The 21,526-nt window shown below is 39.5% G+C and overlaps 1 protein-coding gene across 1 annotated transcript; it reads left to right on the top strand.

Moving 5' to 3' along the window:
* The first annotated feature begins 2,530 nt into the window (after positions 1 to 2,530).
* Positions 2,531 to 3,392, top strand: LOC123648651 (small acidic protein-like). The gene has a single exon (XM_045566591.1). The coding sequence runs from the start codon at positions 2,604 to 2,606 to the stop codon at positions 3,153 to 3,155; it is 552 nt and encodes a 183-aa protein (XP_045422547.1). The 5' UTR covers positions 2,531 to 2,603; the 3' UTR covers positions 3,156 to 3,392.
* The last annotated feature ends 18,134 nt before the right edge of the window (positions 3,393 to 21,526 follow it).

Below are 21,526 nucleotides of genomic sequence, written 5' to 3'. Positions count from 1 at the left end.
GTATGCATAATAAGTGTAAAGAAATAAAAGACGTTAATGGCAATCTCACCAAGTGTGATCCCTGATCCAGCAAATGTGAAAAAGAATAAAACTGATAGAATAAAAAATATAAGTAAGATTAGAAACTCAAGGATTTAGTTTGGTTGAATGTGAACAGAATACATCATGGACAGATAAATCAGTAATTTGCAATTTACATATAGAAGGGAGAATAACAAACAACAGCTGTATTCACAAGAAGAGCCCTAAAAGACAAATTATGACCATTAAATAGAACAGCCTTTCCCAGTCTTGCTTCATCAAAAGGACCACCTTAGCCATTGTTTAAAATACACATTCTTGGGCTTTACCACAGACTTCTTAACCAGAATTTCCAGTGGATTTCAGTATAGGGAATCATACCACACGATTGCTATGATCAGCCAAGTTTTGGAAACACATGCTAGAGCAGTGATTCTCAAAGTGTGATCCCTGAACTAGCAGTGTTAGTATCACCTGGGAATTGTTAAAAATGAAAATTTTCAGGCCCCACTTAAATAGCCTGAAAAACTCTGGGAGGTGAGTCCAGAAATCTGTGGTCTAATAAGAACTATAGGTGACTCTGATGCACATAAAATTTGAGAATCATTGTACTAAATCACTCCCTGGTCCTAGAATGAATGAAAAGTTAGCTTTGATGGTTTATACATGGCAAATAGAAGAAATAAAAGAAAGAAGAAATGAACATAACTTTCTTGATCTTTGCACTCAAAAAGTAATGTTAGGCCTCTGAAATCTCATGGAAATTGTTACATCCCTTTTATACCTTCTAGCTCTACTCTTCATGTCTTCTTTTCCCACCAACTCCTACACATCCCTCGAGTTTCAGTGTAAATTAGTGGTTCCCAAACTTTAAGGTAGTGATCACATTTTGAGAACTACTGTTAAGTTTTACCTCCCACAAGATATTATCTCCAATCTATATTGTAGACTAGGCCCCTATTGCATCTCATGCCAGCATCCTGCTATTATCGTTCATACAATTAAGACAAATGTAAATAAAATAATTATTTATAGTGCTTTTTTATTATCTTATATCCTTCCTGAACTATAAGCTCCATGAGGGCAAAGATTTCTTTTGCTCACACTGGTCGTCCCTAAAGCCAAGCACAACATCTGTCATAAAGAAGATAGTTGTTGAATAAATATTTGTTGAATGAGTGAATGGATGTCTTTATTTGCTTGTCCTTTGCTTCCCACCAGAAGTTCTCAGCCAGCCCTTCTTCCTACCATATCTGGTGTCACTCAAAGAATCTCCCCAATCTACTCAGTGTTTAAGAGAGAGAGAGCTGGAGACAGCACTTTAGTGATCATGTCCAGTTACTTTTGGAGAGATAACCATTTTCCCATTTATCCTTTTGTGTGTATATTTGATTTTTACTACTGGAGATTCTTTTTACTGTTTTATATGTTTTCCTTTAGGAATATTAATTATTTTTGTATTAGTTATTTATTATTCCATTATTTAAAAGCCATGAACAGGGAGGCAGTATGGCAGAAGGTATGTGTTCTAAGCAAGGGAGACTTTTGATAACTTCTCATCCTCCCTGTGTCTCTTCAGTGATTCTTTTTTGTAACCTTCATTAGATTTTCCACTCTGGAAACATCTAATTTTAAGGTCCCCAAAGCCAACTCACCTGGGTAGATGGTAAAACCCTTTTGAAAAGCAACTTGTCAATTTGTATCAAGTTCCATGAAAATATATGAAAATAAATGAAATGCCTTCTGTAGACCATGGCTGATAAAACATGTACATTTACCTCTGTTTCCACCCTGTAATCCACTAAAATAATAGCAAAGAGATTAAAAAAGTAGGTCTGCAAAGACAAAGAAGAGAAGATTCCACTCTGTCTATCATAAGCCTTGGATCAAATGTCTGGCCAAAATGATTTTAGGCTCTCTGTGTAATGTGGGAGAACTTACAGTCTCTATACCAAGTCTGGAGCTGATTCCTCAAATTAGGGGTAAAAAGGTTGTACTTAAGTTCCTGTTAGACATGTATTTGGAAGGGTCTATACCAAAATGGTTTTAATAGTTATCTATAGAGTTGGGAAGAACATGTATAGTTTTAATTCTCATTTTTCCCTATACTTTCTATATTTTCTAAAAGGAAAAAATGAACTCTATTTCTACTACCTTATAGCATCTACTTTAATTTCTCTGTGACCCTTACCAGTCTTCATCTACATTTGAATATTTATTAGCTAGTATCTCTTTGGCTGCAATTCCCTGAAAACCTAATAAATGGTGAATTAACCACATTTATTATTTGCTTAACAAGTGCAGTGTTTCCCTTCCTAGGTTTGGTGTAGAGGCCCAATAATATCTTCAACGACCCAGGCTCTTTCTCCCTTCTGTTCCATCATTGCCTTTGGCATGATATCTTTTGGCTCCTGTGTTTGTTGCCTAATTGTTGTATGATGGTTGCCACAGTTCCAAACATTACACCACAACACTAGAATTCCAATTAAGTAGGAAAAGGTATGGAGATTGCAGGCTGCTGGTGTCTCAGCGGAGGAGAACGGCGAGTGGGTTCGGCATTTCTCGTCGGCATCCCTACAACGATGAGCGCTGCCAGAGAGTCTCACCCCCATGGGGTGAAGCGTTCAGCCTCCCCAGATGACGATCTTGGATCTAGCAATTGGGAGGCGGCAGACTTGGGTAATGAAGAGAGAAAACAAAAATTCTTGAGACTGATGGGTGCAGGAAAGAAAGAACATACTGGTCGTCTTGTTATAGGAGATCACAAATCAACATCGAACTTCCGAACAGGGGAAGAAGACAAGAAAATTAATGAAGAACTGGAGTCTCAATATCAACAAAGTATGGACAGTAAATTATCAGGAAGATATCGGCGACATTGTGGACTTGGCTTCAGTGAGGTAGAAGATCATGATGGAGAAGGTGATGTGGCTGGAGATGATGACGATGATGGTGATGATTCATCTGATCCTGAAAGTCCAGATGACTCTGAAAGTGATTCAGAGTCAGAGAAGGAAGAATCTGCTGAAGAACTCCAAGCTACTGAGCACCCTGATGAGGTGGAGGATCCCAAAAACAAAAAAGATGCAAAAAGCAACTATAAAATGATGTTTGTTAAATCCAGTGGTTCATAACTCCCAAACACTCAGTCTTTGTATTAAAAGTAAGCCTTATTGTTATAATGCACAGTGGAGGGCTGCTTATAGAGCACAGACCTTTGTATTATAATTTTTAAAAAGGCCCTTTTAAATAATTACAAAGAGTGTTTGCTTTCAAATGCCATTGGTTACACTTTTATGGGCATGACTATAACCTTTTTGTAAAGAGTAAGAGTTGTATAAAATAAGAAATAAATACAGTACTCAACTTCCTTTCATATTAGCATCAAGAAAAAAAAAAGTAGGAAAAGGTATGGATAAAATAGAGATTTTCCTTTAATCAGGGAGGATAAACGCTTTCTCAGAAGGATGCCCAGCCTTTAGAAGACTTCCCCTTACATATCGTTTTTCATTGAGTAAAATTGGGTCACACAGGTGGGGAAATAATAGTAGCAGAAGGCAAACAGCACAGCCATGGCTGCTCTGGACCAATCATGATTCATCCTAAGCAGCTGGCACAGTGTCACCCTTCACCAGACTCAAATCCTATTGGCAAGGAAGGTGGAGGGGAGGACTGCCATAGAGTGTGTTAAAAATTATTTGTTAATCTAGTATCTTAGTCTGTTTGTCTATAACAAAATACCTGAGACTGGGTAATTTATAAATAATTAAAATTTATTTCTCCCAGTTCTAGACGTTGGGAGGTCTAAGATCAAGGCACTGGCAGATTTGGTGTCCAGTAAGGGTCCTGGTCTCTGCTTCTAAGATGGTGCCTTGAACCCTGTGTCCTCACATGGCAGATGGGACGGAAAGGAAAGAGGGAAGGGAGGCAGCTCCCTTGGACCTCTTTTATAGAGTGTTATCCCATTCATGAGGGCTTTATCCTCATGACCTATTGACCCCCTAGAGGCCCCACCTCTTAATACTCTCACATTGGTGATTAAGTTTTGGCATATACATTTGAGGGGACACATTCAAACATAGCATCTAGTATATAATTATTTTGTTTTCTACAATTTAACCTTAGCATTATTTTATATACATTTTTGCACAAAATTTCATTATTTTATCTTTTTAAATAACTGTCAAGTTATTTTATTATAATCTACCAAGCCTATCATCTACTAGTGACCAGTTATCTATTAATTTCTTATCATCTGGCTATTACTTATATTACATATTTTGGTGTCTGCACACATATATTTTTCTTCCTTTTACTATCTTAGGCTAAATTCCCAGATGTGAGATTAAACCCAAGGAGATGCTTTCTCAAATGTGTCAATTTTAATGTATGAGTGTGCCAGTAAAGCTTTATTGTCATTTATAAAAAATATTTTTTGAACTTAGCATTAAGCACCCACTTCAAGGATGTGTGATGTTAAATATTTGCTAATATAATTAAAATAATTTTCTGTGCCATTTCGGCATTCAGTTTCTGAAGAGAGAAAATCCTTTGTGTAAAAACAACAATGGATAAGTTTAATCAATGGCTGGAGAGTTTTTTACCCCTCTTCCAGGTAAAACTTCGCTCTGGTGGATAATCAACTAATATTGTTGTTCGACTTTCGTTTAGAAAATACCATTTTTTTGTTTTAATAACTGATCTCATAGATTAAGAAACAGACTTAAAAGTATGACTTTTGGATTAGAAACATTCTACTAGTGAGAAAACTGGTAGAATGAATGCTTTCTGCCTTACTCTTTCATTTCCCTCTTAGTGAAAAAAAACTCCACTCTGGCAGCCATTTTGCTTTCTTTATTTAGAAAAAAATGTTCCTCAATAGATTGGAACATAGCGAGAAACTTCATTAGTACCTAGCTATTTCCTGAATAGGATATGGAAATACATTTTCTTGCGTAATGCTGTCATTGAGAATATCAGTTTCTCTTTTACTTCAAAATCCTAGGTTTTTTGGCTTCATAATCGCAGCTGAGATACCAATGAAGAAATCCTGGTCTGTATTTCTCTATGGTCCCACATTTAAGTAATGAGAACCTTAATGAAGAGGATTATGCTGTATCTTCTCATCTTCTGGTATTTAAAAGGACAAGTAAGGTTTGGCTGGAACTACAGAATCGAAAAATTGCTGACCTCTATTGTCTCTAAAAGAAAGACTAGCTGATAATTTACCACCTCCAGTAGCACTGCAAAATCAGCAGATGGTACACATAGACAAATCAATTTGCTTGTTGGATCACATAGACATTTGGAAGAAGAGTTCAGAATTTTATACACAGTTTCCTATTATCAAAGGTCTAGCCTAGCTCAAGGAAAGAATGAAAAATGAAAACTTCTGGATGGATGAATTTGGTCTTAATTTACCTTAACTCACTGAGTGAGAACCACATTGCTTTAAATTATTTTTTTCTGAGAAGGCCTATAAAGAAGGTGGAAAGATATGTTGAAATAAAAATGGCCAGCTGTACATATTTTGACATAATTAGAAATGTTAAATTGAGTTCCTCTCCATCCCTTCTAAAAAATGGGATGTAGTTTGTATTTAGGTGAACTCAAACAAATGTGTCTTTGCTTTGTGAAAATCATTATGAAAAATTCCAAAGATGTATGAAACATTTTTTCTGCCCTTAAGGAGTTTAAAATTTAGCAGAAATTTAGATACATAAAAGGCACTCAAAGCAGAAATGGATGCAGTTTTTAACTTGTAAAACTCAGTGCCTTATTTAAATAAGATGTTTATAAAAGATCAGGAAAGAAGACAGCATTTGAATCATCCATTTCTCTGAATTTCAGTTTTGCACCTCCACACTTGTGTGCTCAGCTCTCTACTTAACATCTCCACTTAAGTATTTCACAAGTTTCTTAATTTTTAACATGTCCACAACAAGAGTCTATACCCTACCTCCCCTAAACTGTCCTCTCCAAAATTTCCCAATCTCAGTAAATGGACTAACCAATCTTTCAGCTGTTCCTATCCCCCCCCCCAATAGGGAACATGCTTAATTTCGCTCATTCCCTTATAACCTGTGTCCCATCAAGTCCTGTAGGTTCCATCTCCAGAATTTATTCTCACTGGTCTTTCCCTCCATTGTAACTACTCTAGTCCAAGCCACCACCATTTCTCGCTTTGGCTAAAGCAGAGCCTCCATATGGCCTTATGCTTTCATTTTCCACTATACAGTCTGTTCTTCACTCTGCAGCTGGAGTGATCTCTTAAAAATGTAAGTCATTACATCACTCATTGCTGAAAACATATTGTAATGGCTTTTCCCACTGAACTAAGACTAAAATCTAAACTACTTACTGTAGTCCCCAAAGCCTCACCTGCACAGCGCCACCCACCTCTCTACCTCACCTTGAACCTTCATTCTTTCCTTTGCTCACCGTGTTCCTGCCACCTTAGCTCCTGTTGGTTTCTAGAAAATTCCAAGCCATTTTTATTCACAACCTTTCCATTTATTCTGCATTGGGGATATTCTGGTTCTGTTTTCTTTCAGCCTCAAGCGTGGGCAACTTATTGCTGAGGCTTTTGTCAGTAGCTGTATGATGTAAAAGAGGAGGCATTAGTTTTCTATTGCTGCAATAACAAATTACACACACTCTACTGGCTTGAAACAACACAAATTTATTATCTTACACTACTGGAGGTCAGAAGTCCAAGATGGGTTTAACAGGCTAAAATAAAGGTGTCAGCAGGACTGTGGTGCTTTCTAGAAACTTCAAGGAAACTGTTTCCTTGCCTTTTCCAGCTTCTACAGGCCTCATGCATTCTTTGGCTCCTGGCACTTTCCTTCATCTCCAAGTGCATCACTCCAGCCTCTATTTCTGTTGTCTTCATCCCTCTCTCCTCTGACCTCTGTTCCCCTCTTATTATATAAGGACCCTTGTGACTATCTGAGCCCACCCAGAAAATCAAGAATAAACACGCTGTCTCAAGATTTTTAACTTAATCACACACACACACACACAGTCCCTTTTGCCATGTAAGGTAACATATTCATAGGTTCTGGGGCTTAGGACACAATCATCTTTGGGGAAGCCATTCACCAGCCTACCACAGAGGATTTGCTGAGTTCTCATCCCTCCAGCACAGCTCTGCCCACAGTCAAAGGAATGGACTTTGGTCCCAAAGAGTGAAAATCCAGTCTAGGTTACTTAAACCCTGACACACTAGGCCTTATTAAGTCTGAATAATGAGATGGGTGAGAAATCCAGTCCCCACCAGTCAGCAAATACTTACTGAGTAGCTGTTGTATATGCACTGTCCCTGTGTAGTGCTTTTCTTGATATACTTCACCCCTACTTCTAGACCCATTGTGAAATTCAGTTTCATTCAGATGGTTTTTCATCCTGTCTTATCTTCAGAGAAGTTATCAGGAATGCTGGCCCATTACATAATTTATCATCTGACCGTGGCAAATATTTTAGGGCCGATGCTTGCTCATTCCTTAGACATGACCATTGCCCTGTGAGTGAACAGCTGCATAGGCATTAGTGAAGACATAAATAATCAAACCATAGGGACAAATCGAATTTATGGGGCCTGACATCTGTGGTGCAAAAGATGGTGATAGTTCCTTTTTCAGTTTATGTCCAGGACAAAAATACAGCTCAACTAGAAAAATGGTAAGACTGGATGTATTTCTGGAAAGTGGTTTTTGGCTTTCAGCAAAATCAAGTGCTGCATTTCCACCAGTCTTTAAAACCCATTATTGCTTGATGGTTTGCCAGCTTGTCACAGCCAGAGGGGATGACACACTACAAAGCCATGGAGTTTGTTTCTTTATTAGAAGGTCCTTCTGCCAATATCACACCCTTTTCTTCATCATGCCTCGATCCTTCATTATTTAGTGAAGAATGTAAATACTGTAAAACAGCCCTCATCCAGGTTATCTACCTATTTCTTCCAGATCTTTTTGTCAGAAATGTAAAGTCACAAGAGTTGAAAATGGCATTAGAGCATCCCTTTATCCCTTCTTGCCTTTTAATTTCTTAAAAATATGGGTTGAGCACACTTGTAGCTCCAACTTGAGCAGTGCAAAGGCAATATATGTAACCAAAGCATTTGTACTCCTGTAATATTCTGAAATAAAAAAAAGTAAAAAACAATCTCCCTTTGACTTTCACTCTCTTCGAGTTTTCCTTTGAATAATTTCTTATTAAAAAACTTTTAAGACAAAAATAATACCCATACTTCAAAAGTGATTCATATTTCGGTGCATTCATAGAAAGAGGCATTTAATTTTTTCTTACTCTTTTGTCCAATCCTTGTTAACTTACATTAGATTAAGTGTCTTTATGATTGCCAGAGCAACCCTGAGAATTGGGTAGAACATTTAATATACTTAGGGGAGTAAGAGAGAGAGGAAAAAAATGCAAGGCACAAATATAAGGAATTTTTATTTGCTACTTTTATTCCTTGTTATTTCTCAGTATACAGTCCATGCAGCTTTATACAATATGGCCTCTGCTTGATAACATAAATTTCTTGTCAATGATATTTTTGTTAGCTATTGAATATATCCTGGAGTAGTTCTCCTTGTGCCCTATGTTCTTGAGTATCCAGCTACTTGCATCTAAATAAATGCACTTTGGTTTCTATGTCTTCCTGATTATGGACTTGCTATTCCCTGTGTTTGGAACATTCCTCTTCCCCATGGTCACTGAGAAAATTCCTGTGCATACTTCAAGACTTAGCACAAAAATCATTTAAAAAATGAGCCTACATCTCCTTTCCAACTACATGCAAGCAGGGGTAGTAAGTCTTTCTTCTGCTTTTATTTTCCTGCTTTTTCATTATCATCCTGTGGAGGTGGACTATTTGTTTGCTCGTCTGTCCTCCCTTTGGACTGAGAGGGTATCTTTGAGGGAAAGTTTCTGTCCTATTTATAGCAAGTTCCTGACCAGAAAAAAGCAGACTCAATAAATGATGGAGAAGAGAGAATGGGTAACTCCCTTTTCTATATTACATGGAGCCAGGATCTTTGGAAAAATATAAACATCATAAAAATCAAATAAAAAGATAGACTTGTGAAGAAAAGCAATTAGAAAATAATTAGACACATTTGAAAAAGATTACCAATCATAGGAGTGAGGAGAAAAAATGATTTCCTGTATAATTCCAAATTAAACAAACCACAAAATAAATCAGATGGTGTGTAGTACTTGCATTGTCATTAACTAGCTATGAGATTTTGACAAAATAAAAAATCAAGGGGTCAAATTACAGCCTGTGCTAGGTGAGAATCCTGTTAACCAGATCATTTCCTGAACTTCTGGTAAACTGAACTGTATCCGGATTGCTGTCCTAACAGATAGTAGATAAGAGCAGAGGTTTACAAGTGCACTTTGAATTCCCTAATGTTCTGATGTGAGGAAGGGGAGGGCACACTGGATATTGCCAGGTTGAGTAAAACAAATACTTTATGTTACTATTAGATCTTAGTGGGAGAGAATACTCTCTGGAAGACCTTTAGGCTAGTCATATAAAATAGTGAGTTTATGAAATCAATCTATTGCCCTTTCTTCTTTCAGAAGCAACTCTTACAGAATGACAATGGAAGACAAGTTAACTTATTGTGGGTAAAACCCAAAAGCCAGCACAGATGGATTTAGTAACAATTGAGGCCACAGTGACAGACATGGAAAGACGCCTGGCCAGAGATTTATTGACATCTGCATGTTACATGGAAGCAGATGGTGGTAATGAAATCTTGAAAAATGAGAATTTTCCTTAAGCATGAAGATAACAAAAGGGTGAGACAAAGAAAGGATAGTTCTTGAACTGATCAGTTACTTTAGATATGGAAAGTTCTGTCTTTCTAATTGTGAAAAAGTCTATGTAAGTAGAAGTCAAGAGCCGCAGGCTATAGAGAAGGGTAGGAGCATATACCATTGGGGTTTCTTTCTTTCTTTTTTTTTTTGAGACAGAGTCTCACTCTGTTGCTCGGGCTAGAGTGAGTGCCGTGGCATCAGCCTAGCTCACAGCAACCTCAAACTCCTGGGCTTAAGTGATCCTCCTGCCTCAGCCTCCCGAGTAACTGGGACTACAGGTGTGCACCACCATGCCCGGCTAATTTTTTCTATATATACTTTTAGTTGTCCAGATAATTTATTTCTATTTTTAGTAGAGATGGGGTCTCGCTCAGGCTGGTCTCGAACTCCAATCTTGAGTGATCCACCCTACTCGGCCTCCCAAAGGGCTAGGATTACAGGTGTGAGCCACCGCGCCCAGCCCCATTGGGGTTTATTGAAGTTTGTGGATATAAATATCATGGGGCAAGAAGCAACTTAGAGAAGAGGCTGATGGTATAAATTATCTGGCACCATGAAAGGACACAAATAAAGTTTTTGATGGCCTTTAGTCTGTCAGAAACAAATATAGTATCATATCTCCTGATAAATGAATATGCTCCAGTGACAGACTTTCCTCTTTGAAAGCCTTTTATCCAAAGCAAAAAGTGAAGTTCTGGTATACTTACATCATGAATAACTAATTGATTATATGAATGTTTCTAGACTACAGAAAATACACTTCTGGAGGCACAGGCCAAGGGGAGTGCTTAACAATGTAGTGTGACATATATTTGGTCTCTGCCCTGTTTCCTGGCACACAGCTCCTAAAACCCTCGCAATCTCTGAGAGGATGTGTCATTTTGTATGCTAACATGACGATTGATGGTTGTGGGCTCCTGGACAGCCTCAGGATGGGGACTGGTTGCCAGGGGAGCCAACCCTATAACTAGAGGGCTGAAATTTTTCTCTCTTCCCTCTATCCTGTGATAAGGGGAGAGGGACTGGAGGTTGATCCAATCACCAATGACCAATGTTTAATCAATCATGCCTATGTAATGAAGCCTCCATTAAAATCCATAAAGTATGGGGTTGGAGAGCTTCTGGATTAGTGAACACATGGAGGTGCTGGGAGGGCAGTGTGCCTGGGAGGGTCATGGATGCTCTATATATACTCTTTCCTCTGTTTCATCTGGCTGTTCCTGAGTTGTATCCTCTTACAATGAACCAGTAATCTAGTAGGTAAACTGTTTCCTGAGTTCTGTTAGCTATTTTAACAAATTATCAAACTTGAGGAGGGTGGTGTGGGAACCTCTTATTTAAAGCTGGTTGATCAGAAGCACAGGTGACAACCTCAACTTGCAATTAGCATCTGAAGTGGGAAGATGAGACAGTTTTCTGGGACTAAGCCCTTCAACCTGTGGGATATGATGCTAATTCCAGGTAAATAGTGTCACAAGTGAATTGAATTATAAGACACTCACCTGGTATCAGAGGATTGATTGGTGTGGGAAGCTCCCTCCTCTCCCCCAATTTGGTGGCCAGAAGTATTGATGTGAGTATAGAGGAAAACAGTTTACTTTTCCTTTACAGATAGAGAAGCGGAAGCCCAAGTATGATTGGTGTGCAAATAGTTTAAGAAAATCAGTAGAGATAAGACATGCAGAGAAGATTACAGATAAGGGAGAAGTCAGTATCAATGGGGGCCCACATCTGCTATAGGCAAATGTGGTAACTATAGTGGTTAATCCAGCAGGTTGGAATTTAGGCATTCCTTGCTGGTTCCTTGCACAGCATTGTACACTTTCCATCATTCATCCAAATTGGGATCAAGTATTTGTAGTACTGAGCTTCATTTTAGCATCCAGCTATTTTTCTAATTTCACCCATTTGCTGACTAAAATTCCTCTGATAGGGTGCAATGCCTTAGCTGCTGTATAATTTCAGAAAGGACTATATACCTCACCACTTAGGAAAAGCTTTTCCAACTGAATTTTTTTCCCAAGATTAGATTTGTTTATGTATGTTCGGATAAAGTTGGTACTTTTTCCTTATCACCTCCCTAATTTATCAACCATATTGCTACTGAGATCATTTTGATTGGTGATTGTGTGTGTGTGTACATATATATATGTATGTGTGTGTGTATATATATACACACATATACATTTCAGAGCTTAGGGATTTCTAGGAATCACTCTTGTTAACATGATCAGAGAAGTAAAATGGCCTCAGGATCTTTTTTGTGGGATGTGTATGTTTTTATTAATTTTTTCCTAGGAATGTAATTTACTATGTTGCTATTTTATTAATATATAATAATTAAAGGTTGTCAATTTATGTGACTTACTTGGGATCAAGGTCTTTAAATATTATCGTTAGGAGAAGAAAAAAATGGCAGATTAGGGGTGACCTCCTGGCTCTCTGCTCCCAGAGTAGGAGGTGAAGAACACGGACAACCGCACATGGGTGGATCGATCTTCCACAGGATCAGCTTTGTGAATCTGCAGAAAAGCAGCATGGGACAAACAGTGCTGGAAAACAGAAAAAAAGTGAATGGGAGAATCGACTACAAAGTCCGGGGAGTGCGAGATATATAGCAGGGAGTAGAGCGTGGGCCGGCCGCGCCTGGTGGCCCCCGGGCCGTGTGGTCTCACCCACAGGGGGAGACTCTTCCTCCACCGACCAAGGCAAGCAGGGAAGAGCCTGAAGTCAGCGTGAAGTTGCAGCACGGGCTGGCAGGCTGTGTGGAGTAGAGACAGGAGGGGGAAACACTGAACTCCCCAGGGCGCTGTGCTGGGTCTGCTTTGGGCGGGGGAGGGACTGGTCCAAGCGGACACTTCCCGGTTCCGCAGGAGGGAGCCTGGAGACAGGCTTCTCACTTCAGCAGGCCGCCAGGACCAGAACAAGGGAGGTGAACACCAAAAAGGAGGCTCTGCCCTCGGAAATTGCCAAAGATTTGGCTGGCGCAGGGTGAGCCTGAGCACACGTCCCTCCCGCTGAGCAGCCGTGCGTCAGGGGGTCGGGAGCGTGGGCTCAGCAGGCGGCTCTTAGCGACAGCGCGCCAGGCCCAGTCCCGCTACCCGCCGTGCAGTCGCCGCCAGCGCTGGCTCTCTGTGGGTGGACAGCCACTATTTGGGAAGTCCATAGCCTAAAAATCACTGTGGCGTGTTGCCCAGGCAACGGACTCAGGCAACGCCCCGCCCCTGCCCGGCAGAGCAGGCCCCCCCTTGGAGGAGGGGAGCAAGGAGAGAAGCCGCTTTCTCTCCCAGCCCAGCTGCTGGCCTTTCATACTGGCAGGTCCAATCCGCCTTTGAAGGGGCAGAATAATGACAGAAGCCGCTTTCTTGACTGAGCTGACCCGCAGTCTCCGGCTGCCACTCCCCCCGTCCCACCCAGCTGCCTGTGTTCGGTGCCAAAGGGACAAACCCCACCTCTAGAAGGGTGGAGTAGCAAAGGAGGCCGTTCTGCAGCCCGAGACCCACACGGGATTGCCAAGGCCGCTTTCCTGCGGCTCCGCTGCTGTGGTGCTTTGCGCCAAAGGGTCAGACCCCACCCCTGAAAGGGCATAGCAGCGAAGGAGGCCACTTTTCACTTTTCAAGCTGAAAACCGTGGTCGCCTCTTTGCTGTGACTAGGTCGCCGGTGCCTCCTGCCAAAGGGACAGACCCCACCCTTGGAAGGGCGGAGTGGAGAGGGAGGCCGCTTTCTGGGCTGAGACCCACCAGGGTGGTGGAGGGCCCTTGGCTGTGACCAGCCCACTGGTATTGGACGCTGAAGGGACTGACCCCACCTCTGGAGGGGTGGACTAACGAGGCAGACCCCTTCCCTGTCTGGGTCCCTTAGTGGCCTTGGGCAGGGCTTCTCCAGCTGCCCTGAGGTGTGTACTTCATACCATCTAGACAAACCCCGCATTCGGAGGGGTGGAGTAACAAGAGTAGACACTTCTTGGGCTGAGACACCTGGTGGCCCCAGGAAATGCCCTTCCCCCAGTCCGGTGGGCTATCTTCCCCTCTGGCAGGCCAGACCCCACCTTTGGAGAGGGGGAGAAATGAGAAAAAACGTTTTCTGGGCTGGGATTTGTGGCAGTCTCAACCAACGGCCCTACCCCAGCACACCAGGACACACTCAGCCCTTGAAGGCAGGGAAGAAGGAGAAAAGTCACTTTCCCTGTGTGACTAGCTTGAGTCTGTGGGACATTGGAACTGAGCAAAGGGGACAGATTGCCGACTTCGTACAGAGGGTTGATTTTGATCATGTGATAAGATGATAACACAAGGGCTTGCCCTTGGCTCCCAGGCTGTTGACAGCTTAGGGGCTTGTCATCTGGGAAGGAAAATCTTGACCAGAGTCCTTAACAATTACACCAATTGACAACCCCCACCAGGAGCTGCTTCCTAAGAGTGGTGAAAGAGTCCTGAATAACATATTAGCAGCTCTCGCCTAGCTGCAAATCAAGCAACTTCTGAAGTATACACTCTTATGCTCGCTGTACCTATTGCTATTCACACCCCACCTAAAGTGGTAACAGGGCTCAAGTAACCCTTGGGAGTGGCATGACATTTCCCAAAGACCGAGGCACCTGTATATCCCATTTGGGGGTTTAGAGCTCAATACAAACGTATTGGAATACCTTGATAATCGACTCCTCCATGCAAACTATAAGCAACAAAACAGAGGGTAACGTCATAGCCCAACACTGTGTCTTCCACCCCAAACTAGTGGTTGGCAGCAGAGTCACACACACAAGAGTGATCCAACTCATGGCAGTGCAAACAAGGGATCCAAACTCACTAATTGCCATAAGCAGAAGGTGAAGACAACAGGTCAGAGATAACACAACAGCCTAAAACACCTCTAAGATGATACAGGACCAGAGAGCATCTCCCCAGCATTGTCAAGGAACGTTCATTTGAGGTCCCAGAATTAAGTCCATAAACCAGTCCAGGCAACCCCAGTCCTTGACAAAGTAGCCTGATGAGAAAGAATCAGTGAAATAACATAGGAAACATGAAAGATCAGAGAGAAAAGTCACCTCCAAAATAAAACATTTGATCACCATCAATTGATACCAACTTACATGATGTGATTAAACTGACAGAGGAAGGATTCTGAATATGGATTGTAACAAAACTCAATGGAATTGAAGAGAAAATAGGATCCCACCATAAAGAAACCACAAGATCAATTCAGGAAATGAATGAAAAATTCTCTAAAGAAATTGAAATACTATGGAAAAACCAAACAGAAATCTTGGCACTGAAGGAGGTATTCAAGGAACTACAAAACACAGTAGAAAGCCTCAAGAATAGAATGGATCATGCAGAGAAAAGAATCTCAGAGCTTGAAGATAATGCATTTGTGCTAAACAAATCAGATGAAGAAAAAGAACACAGAAACAAGAAACAAGACCAAAACATACAAGAAATGTGGGATTATATAAAGAAGCCACATATAAGAATCACTGGTATCCCAGAGGGAGAAGAAAAAAATTCACAAGGGCTGGAAAACTTATTTCATGGAATACTGGAGGAAAATATGCCTGGTTTGGCCAGAAATCTTGATATCCAGATACAAGAAGGACACAGAACTCCTGGGAGACTCAATGTGAAAAGGCAATCACCACATCATGTAGTTATTAGGCTGACCAAAGTAACCTCGAAAGAAGCAATTCTCTGAGCAATGAGACAAAAGCAACAAATGAACTACAAAGGAAAGCCTATCAGACTAACTGCAGATTTCTCAGCTGGAACTTTACAAGCCAGAAAGGATTGGGTGCCTATCCTTAATCTTCTGAAACAGAAAAATGCCCAATCTAGATTTTTTTTTAATTTCAGCTTATTATGGGGGTACAAAAGTTCAGGTTATATATATTGCCCATGTCCTGCCCAACCCCCCAGAGTCAGAGCTTCAAGTGTGTCCATTCCCCAGACAGTGCGCATCACACTCATCATGTAGCTATACACCCATCTCCTCCCCCCACCTCTGTCCGATACCCAATTGGTGTTATTCCCAAATGTGCACTTAGGTGATGATCAGGGAAACCAATTTGCTGGTGAGTACATGTGGTGCTTATTTTTCCATTCTTGGGATACTTTACTTAATAGAATGGGTTCCAACTCTCTCCATGAGAACAAAAGAGACTCTATATCACCATTATTTCTTATAGCTGAGTAATATTCCATAGTATACATATATCACATTTTACAAATCCACTCATGAATTGATGGGCATTTGGGTTGTTTCCACATCTTTGCAATTGTGAATTGTGCTGCTATAAACACTCGGGTGCAGGTGTCTTTTTTATAGAATGACTTTTGTTCTTTTGGGTAGATGCCCAGATTGCTGGATCAAATGGTAGGTCTACTTGCATCTGTTTAAGGTATCTCCATATTGCTTTCCTCAGGGGTTGCACTAGTTTGCAGTCCCACCAGCAGTGCATGAGTGTTCCTGTCTCTCCACATCCATGCCAACATGTATAGTTTTGGGACTTTTTGATAAAGGCCATTCTCACTGGGGTTAAGTGGTATCTCATTGTGGTTTCGATTTGCATTTCCCTGATGATTAGAGATGTTGAGCATTTTTTCATATGTTTGTTAGCCATTCTTATATCTTCTTTTGAAAAATTTTTATTCATGTCCTTTGCCCACTTTTTGATAGGGTTGTTTGATTTTTTCTTGCTGATTTTCCTGAGTTCTAAATAGATTCTTGTTATCAGTTCTTTATCTGATGTGTAGTATGCAAATTTTTTTTCCCATTCTGTAGGTTGTCTGTTTACTCTTGTGACTGTTTCTTTGGCTGTGCAGAAACTTTTAAATTTAATCAGGTCCCATTTATTTATTTTTGTTGTTGCTGTGATTGCCTTAGGGGTCTTGTTCATAAATTCTTTGCCTAGGCCAGTGTCTGTAAGAGTCTTTCCTATATTTTCTTCTATAATTCTAATAGTTTCACACCTAATGTTTAAGTCTGTTATCCACCGTGATTTGATTTTTGTGAGAGGTGAAAGCTGTGGGTCCTGTTTCAGTCTTCTACATGTGGCTATCCAATTTTCCCAGCACCATTTATTGAATAAGGATTATTTTCCCCAGAGTATGTCTAGAATTCTTTATCCAGCAAAATTAAATTTCATCTATGAGGGAGAAATAAACTCCTTCCTAGACAAGCAATCACTGATGGAATTTCCAAAATCCAGACCAGCCCTACAAGAAGTACTCAGACCTGCATTACACACCAAACAGTGCAATAGATACTCTTCAAAGTAAAAGCATTCAAGAGTTAAAGGCTAAAACTTGGACTTCATGATGGCTCAGGGAGGAAAAGAAAACAATAGGATTTCACCCAACAATATGAATGGAAACCTACCTCAAATTTCAATCCTTTCAATAAATGTGAATGTTTTAAACTTCCCTCTGAAGAAACATAGACTAGCAGAGTGGATAAAAATCCACAAGCCTAGTATTTGCTTTCTACAGGAAACACATATAGCCCACAAAGATGCCTTCAGGCTCAAGGTCAAGGGATGGAATACTGTCTTCCAGGCAAATGGAAATCAAAAGAAGTCAAAAGAAAGCAGAAATCCATGAGTGGATTATTAAAATTTGGTATATGTATATAATGGTACTCAATTATAAGAAATGACAGTGATCTAGCACCTCTTATATTTTCTTGTATTGAGCTTGAGTCCATTATCTGAAGTGAGGTTTCACAAGATTAGAAGAATAGGCTCCACATGTACACACCATCAAATTGGCACTAAGTGCTCAACACTATGGTGCTCACATGGTAGTAATATTCTCCAGGGAATAGGGGGTTGGGCGGGGGTAAACTCACAACTCATGGACACAGTGAGCATTATAGAGGGAAAAGGCATGCCTCTAATCCTTGCTTGGCTGAGGCAAAGATATAAATGTAACCAAAATGTTTGTACTCTCATAATATCCTGAAATAACAAAAAACAAAAACCAACAATTAGGTAGTCCTAAAAAAATAAAATATAAAAATAAATATCATTAGCAGTTATTTTTTAGCATGATTCATTTAGCAGGCATTTAGAAATCTTTTCTGAATCTACCGATTTTCCATCCATTCCACCAACCCCAATTCACACTGTGGCCAGGTGTTACTTACACATAAATTGGGTTGTTTCACAGAGTAACCCTGACCTTGGGGAGCCCAAGTTTTTTTTCTGTAATAACCAGTGAGCCTGTCTGGTGTTTGCTTTTGAAGGGGACACTATCTTTGGTAGTTTTACAGCAAGGCTGTTAGTTTTAAAAACATCTTTTAAAAGAAAGTCTAGAATAAGCCTCTGCTATCAAGCTGTGCAAAAACATGAGAGATTCATGGAGAACCCCAATGTGATTATCTTAATCATTTCTGTTCTTAATTCTAATTACAATTCAATGTTATAAGATGCTTATTCAGTAAGAAAACAATTATTTCACCTCAAGAAATTGGAGATATCTTCTCATCTGAGTTTTCATGACAACAAGAGATTTTAGTTCAGACTTGATTGAATTCTTATTGGCAACCGTGACTTCCACAGTGGCAAAATCACTGCCCCCCACCCCATGTTGGGTGATCACACAGCTCATGAGCACTGAATTCAAATCACATAATATACAATTCTTGAATCTTAAGGTAGTATGCAGCTCCTACCCAGGTGGCTATATCACTGATTAGATTTTATATTCTTTTGACTTATAAGAAAAGTAAATGTTTTCCTGCTTACATCTAAAGGAACTTTGAACTTGATGGAATCTTACATTTTCTTCCTCATATATATCCTATATGGTAGAGACACAAAATTCTGGATAATAAATAATATCTGACATTTGGGGTTTCATCATAGTTCTTTTTCACCTACTGTCATATCCTCTAAGGTGATTTGACAGGCAATAGTAAAATAAATTTGTTTTCAGAGGCCCTAGAACTATAAACTTCAGGAAATAATTTCTTTTTTAGGCTGGAGTAGCTTAGTAAAATATATATAAATAGAAATAATATTCATTGATTTTATTTTCTTTACAAGAATGACAGCTTTTCTCTCCCATCTTTCATGAGAATACAAATCTAAAATATAAAATGTAGTCAATAACATCATTGAATGCTGAGTTTGTATTCTTCCTTTCACCTTTTACCAGCTTTTTGGCAGGTAGCATGTAAGATTTGTTTAATATGGTTCACCAGCTCCTCGGTTTCACTGATGGGTGTCTCTAAATCACTTACTGCTACCCACAGCTATAATAAATCTAAAAGGAGCTTCTTTAAAGAATTCAACTTTCTTTTTTTCAGTAACAGAGCTGCCATATATTGCTATGAAATACAGCTTCAGGTTGATAGCCTCTATTGTCTTACACAAAGTGAAACATTTAAACGAAAGAAAAGGGATATAGTGAGAAATAATTCTCCCTTCTGCAATGGGTCCAACGTTTTCTGTCACCTGGGCTAGAGTGCAGTGGTGTGCAATCATAGCTCACTGCAAACTCGAATGCCTGGGCTTAAGTGATTGATCCTTCTGCCTCAGCCTCCTGAGTAGTTGCAACTACAGCTGTGTACACTGTGACTGATCTTTTTTTCAATTTTTATGTTTTATTTAGACTGTAAGTTTTCCCAAAATAATGTTTTTAGTGAAATTTTCCCATTGAGCGCAATTTTCTTTTTCGTTTTTTTTTATTTCAGCATATTACAGGGGTACAAAGGTTTAGGTTATGTATATTGCCCTTGCCCCACCTGATACAGAGCTAAAAGCATGCCTATCACACAGATAGTGCACACTGTACCCATTACACGTATATATACCCATCCCCTCTTCCCCCCTCCCATCTGCCCAACACCTGATGAATGTTATTGCTATATGTGCACTTGAGTATTGATCAGTTACTACCAATTTAATGGTGAGTACATGTGGTGCTTGTTTGTCCATTCTTGGGATATTTCACTTAGTAGAATGGGCTCCAGCTCTATCCATAATAATACAAGAGCAGCTAGATCACCATTGTTTTTTGTGGCTGAGTAGTACTCCATGGTATACATATACCACATTTTATTAATGCGCTCATGTATTTATGGGCACTTGGACTGTTTACACTTTTTTGCACTTGTGAATTGTGCTGCTATAAATATTCTAGTGCAGATGTCTTTTTTACAGAATGTCTTTTATTCTTTTGAGTAGATGCCCAGTGATGGGATTGCTGAATCAAATGGTAGTTCTACTTGTATCTCTTTGAGGTTATCTCCATATTGCTTTCAACAGAGGTTGTATTAGTTTTCAGTCCCACCAGCAGTGTAGGAGTGTTCCTATCTCTCTGTATCCATGCCAACATATATTGTTTTGGGACTTTTTGATAAAGGCCATTCTCACTGGGGATAAATGATATTTCATTGTGTTTTTGATTTTCATTTCCCTGATGATTAGACATGTTGAGCATTTTATCATATGTTTGTTAGCCATTAGACTATCTTCTTTTGAAAAGTTTCTGTTCATGTCCTTTGCCCACATTTTGGTAGAGTTATTTGATTTCTTCTTGCTGATTTTCCTGAGTTCTATATAGATTCTTGTTATTAGCCTTTATTGGATGTGTAACATGTGAATATTTTCTCCCATTCTATATGTTGCTGTTTGCTCTTGTGATAGTTTCCTTGGGTGTGCAGAAGCTTTCTAATTTGATCAAATCCCATTTATTTATATTTGTTGTTGCTCTGATTGCCTTTGGGGTCTTGTTTATAAATTATTTGCATAGGCCAATGTCTAGAAGAGTTTTTCCAACATTTTCTTCTAGAATTCTTATAGCTTCATGCCTTAGGTTTAAGTCTGTTATCCACTGTGAGTGGATTTTTGTGAGAGGTGAGATGTTCGGATCGTATTTCAGTCTTGTACATCTGGCTATCCAGTTTTCCTGGCACCATTTATTAAATAAGGATTCTTTTCCCCAATGTATGTTTTTGTCTGCTTTGTCAAAGATTAAATGGCTATATAAGGATGGTTTTGTATCTGGGTTCTCAGTTCTGTTCCAATTGTCTATGTCTCAGTTCTTGTGCCGTACCATGCTGTTTTAGTTACTATAGCCTTGTAGGATAGTTTGATGTCTGTTAAACTGATGCCTCCCAATTTGTTCTTTTTGCTTAATATTGCTTTTACTATACAGTGTCTTCTCTGATTCCATACGAAGTGTAGAATTATTTTTCTATATCTGTGAAAAATGATGTTGGTTTTTTAATAGAGATTGCATTGCATCCATAGATCACTTTGAGTAGTATAGACATTTCAACAATGTTGATTCTGCCAACCCATCAGCATGGTGTGGTTTTCCACCGGTTTATATCCTCTGCTGTTTCTTTCCTCAGTGTTTCTTAGTTCTCCCTGTAGAAGTCTTTTACCTCCTTAGTTAAATATATTCCTAGGTATTTTACTTTCTTTGTTGCTATTGTGAATAGTATTAAGTCTTTTATTTGGTTCTCAGTTTGACCATTGTTTGTTTCTAGGAATGCTACTGATTTATGTACATTTATTTTATAACCACAAAGCATGTCTCAAAAAATTAAAAAAAAATAGAAATTATACCATTCATCTTCTTCAGACCACAGTGGAATAAAATTAGAAATCAACTCCAACAGAAACTCTGATCTCTACACAAAGTCATGGAAACTAAACAACTTTA

The sequence above is a fragment of the Lemur catta genome, chromosome 12 (genome assembly GCF_020740605.2).
Source record: "Lemur catta isolate mLemCat1 chromosome 12, mLemCat1.pri, whole genome shotgun sequence".
NCBI lineage: Eukaryota > Metazoa > Chordata > Mammalia > Primates > Lemuridae > Lemur > Lemur catta.
Note: the sequence above shows the minus strand (reverse complement) of the source record. Positions and strands in the feature narration are given on the sequence as shown.

Bases quoted from the DNA above. Each gene is read 5' to 3' on its own strand.
- LOC123648651 (XM_045566591.1), top strand. From the start codon at position 2,604: ATGAGCGCTGCCAGAGAGTCTCACCCCCATGGGGTGAAGCGTTCAGCC.